At 41.1% G+C, this 3,680-nt stretch overlaps 1 protein-coding gene across 1 annotated transcript in view; it reads left to right on the forward strand.

Annotated features, from left to right (window-relative positions):
- Positions 1–2,798: 2,798 nt before the first annotated feature.
- The window catches only part of UHRF1BP1 (UHRF1 binding protein 1), a 20,879-nt gene continuing 19,997 nt past the window's right edge, over positions 2,799–3,680 (forward strand). Inside the window, exon 1 of the mRNA XM_009888321.1 lies at positions 2,799–2,907. Coding sequence (XP_009886623.1) covers positions 2,799–2,907 — 109 coding nt within the window. The remainder of the gene's footprint in view (positions 2,908–3,680) is intronic.

Genomic DNA, 3,680 nt, shown 5'->3' on the forward strand with positions numbered 1-3,680 from the left:
GCCAAAAAGCACAGCCTCTTTTCCTTTCGGGTTAGTTTGTGTTGCTTTACAGGTCATCTAGTACCAAATTAGTTGACAGTGGGTGTGGTGCAAGAAGTGCACCTACTCTGGAGCCTTTGCAGTTTTCCAGTATTCAGAGTGTTTAAAAGTCCTTTCTGTTTGGGACAAGAAGGTGTCCTTAGGAGCCTGAGTGAGTGAGTGCAGACTCCAGGGAGGAGTGAGCTGATATTCCTGCTTTGTATAATAGTTTAGTCTTGTTCCCAATCCGTTTGGAAATGTTGATCTTTCCTCTGCAAATTTGACTTTGCATTGAGTTTCTATGTCTCTTTTACCTTAGCCATGTTGTATTGCAATAGATAACTTGGAGCCAAGACAACTGATTACTCATAAAGATGTTTTGTGGTGCATGTGAAACCGCATTTGGCTTTGGGTGGTTGAGTGGCCCAGCCTTTTATTCAGTGTAGTTGAAGCTTGGAAAAACAGAAAGCTGATAATTGAAAGCCACCAGTGGTATGTGTATACATGGACATCAATGCACTTAAATCCACCCTGATAAGGAGCCTACCAATATAGTGCTAAAGGCTGTTACCAGGTTACATGGTACAGTTTATTGTGTAACTTAAGTAGGGCGAAGTCATCAGGCTTATTGCATTGGGACCTCTTTGTCCGCGAAGGAAAATAGTATTCCCTACCAGTATATCCAGGGTACACCAGTACTGTACGCAGCGTAGAGCTGGAGTTACGGAGATTATTTTCAATACTAATATGTGGTGCTTTCCATCTTCTAAACAACTGGTCAGTTTGGTATTGATCAGATGCCATTAAATTCTAAATGGCTCTGTACTAAGTTGCAACGATATCAACTAGGCTGGTACTAGGTACTGTCTAATCCTGTGCATAAATTAGTCTCGTCTTCTGCTAATTCAGTGTGTTTCTCTTCCTTGTCTGCAACTCTGAATCTCTCAATCTTGAGTAGTACTGTGTGTGCTCACCAGGCAGATTGCTCCACAGTTATACCAAAAGCTAGAGTACGTGAAATGGCTTTTCTTCCTGAAAGGACTTTTACTTCTTCTTCCTACATGTCTTCGAGGCAGCTATTTTTTCCCTTTTTGCAGAAGTTTTGATCACTTGCCCAGTTTTATTTCCTCCAGATTTTTTTTCAGTTCATTCCCAGACATGTATCTGGCAGTTAAAGCTTCTGCTGCTGTCTTCCTTGAAAGTTTTCATGTATTTGGAAGTCACTGACCTTTTCCTGTACTAGTCATGAACTATTTTTTCCAAGTAAACATGTTCTTTGACTCCTGAGATAAGCAAGTTTAGTATGAGGGGAAATGTCTTATCACAGAGATTTTTGGATTGTGGAAGATCTTCCCAAGATCTTCCCAAGAGAGAGGTAAATCCCATTAAGTGGCCTGTCTAAAACCTAAACAAGGCTCTGGGAAAGATTTTGGGTAAGGAGCAAATCTGCATTGGCCAGAATATAGTTGTTTGTTTTGTTGTTTTTTTTTTTTTCCCCTTTGTCTAATTTCTGTGCTTCTGCCCTAGTTGCTTAGACTACATACTTGTCTTACAAATTAAAGCAGAAAATCTTCAATTCTTCCCTTGCTGTTACCCTTAGGAAGGCGTGAACCTCATCTGCAGCAGCTTCTTTGGAGCCCTTAATGTTGCTTGTCTGTTTTCAGACTGCAGCTGACAAGTTACCCCCTTCCTGGCTTACTTGCATTTTGAGTATTTTTCCATCTGCTATCTGCAACTGTGGCTAGTATTGCAAGCTTCTGCCAATAGATGATGCTTGTCATTAAGTGAAATCAAGGTCACTGGTGTACTGCTAATTAGTTCTCACATATAATAACCATAGTAACGAAGATATTAATAGAAATAAATGTGTTTAGCTGTAGGTAGTGATTACGTACAATAGACAATGATTACTGAATAACTGCAGAAGAAGCTGAGGCAAAAAATCTAGTTGGAGTGTATGAAGCTACTGATGAGAGGGCCCTTGCACCACGTGGCAGAAAGGTAATGAGAGAGATGGATCTGAAAAGTTTTATGATTTCAGACATCTTCTCCTGACATTATCTGTCTATGTATTTGCTGGGTTGGAGACAGTGTGGCCAGACAGCTACAAATGTGAACATAAATTTATTATTTATGATTATAGGCTGGCTTCAGGCCAGAAATCAGATTTGGCCAATCTCCCTCTTGCAATCAGTGAGTTTGTGGCCTCTGGATATACAAGCTGATGAATTCAGCAGTCCTCCTTTTGGTAGTGACATCACTTTTTTAATATATATTCAATGTGATGTTTGAGCAAATAGACTGACAAACCTGTGCCTTCCCCATCTAAAACCTGAAATGAGGCTTCAGAGCAAATAATGATCTCGGAAACCACCCACGAAAGCTGAGGGTTTCTTAAAGAACATCATTCTTTTAGGCCAAATCCCAAGAAGGCATTGAGGTTTAAATCATCTGGGTGTTGTTAGCATCTTAGGATGAGACATTCAGTCTGCTATGAAATTAGGATAGCGCTGTTAACAACTGTATCTGTCTGCTTCTTATGAACGTTGATTGAGAGCCCTAACACTCGTGTCATCTAAAGTGGCAAGAAACAGTAGGAAATGGACCATAGGAAAAACTCTTCTCTGCTAACCACTGAGCTAAGTAAGAGACTTGACCTAGTGGGACTTCTCTAGCTTATAGCTGTTAGAAGCTTCTAGCTTGTATTTCCCACTGCCTTGGTTGTGAATGCAGCAAGACCTTTTTAGTCACTTGAAGGCTTTCTGTGGGTGCTGGTGGCCATGGTGGTCCATTTGGCTATGGTGCAGCAGATCCGCTTCTGGCTGGCAGATACGTTCAGAGATAAAACGTTGCTCATGGTATTGTTAGTGTGGATGCATAAATTCTCCTGTAAGTGTACAGAGATGCAAAATGCCCTTGTGACTCTGCAGTGACAATTCCATAGAAGACAGAAAAAGGTTTTCTGGTTTTACTTTTGTCGTCGTAATCCTGGCAAGCTCAAAAGGAGTGCTGTCCTTTGAGTTTACTGGCTTAGTGTTATGTGATGTCTGTTAGAGTTGCAAAAAAAAAAAGTGCAAATACCCCACACTGTCAGTTTTCCTAATAGCTACCATTTTCATTCACTTTTCTCTAAGCCAGCAATCCATGCTGCCAAAAATGTTGCTGTTGATGAGTATGAATGGAGCAAGTCTGCCAACAAACGTCTAAAATTATCTGCTCTCACTGCTTTTTCCTTCCCCTGGCAGTGACCAAAGCAGTTCCTTTCAAGAAGTAATGAAGATTTGGCGTCTGTGAACTCCTGAGTTCATAGGCACGCTTCATCTGTTTTACTCTTGTAAGCCCCATCTAACATGCATTAGATGTGTCAAAATGTCTTGAATTTGAAGATTATTCCATTTTAAGAACTCGGATTCCTTTACAGGGGGAGAAACTGAGAGCAGGGGGACTCGGTAATGGGCATACCTTCAGGAATTTTGACCCTGTGGTTTAAAAGAGAGGATTTGTTTCAGTCTCAGACTTCTTATTTACGAAACTTGCAGCTTCTGTTGTCCCATCATCGTGAGGTCTGTAACCTCTCCTTTGGGTGTGGAATGGTGCATTTTGGTGCATTGAGAATGCCTCATGGAAAGGAGTCTTCTGTAGAGCCTGGTAGCACTCATGTT

This window comes from Charadrius vociferus, unplaced genomic scaffold (assembly GCF_000708025.1).
Source record: "Charadrius vociferus isolate BGI_N301 unplaced genomic scaffold, ASM70802v2 scaffold266, whole genome shotgun sequence".
NCBI classification, from domain to species: domain Eukaryota; kingdom Metazoa; phylum Chordata; class Aves; order Charadriiformes; family Charadriidae; genus Charadrius; species Charadrius vociferus.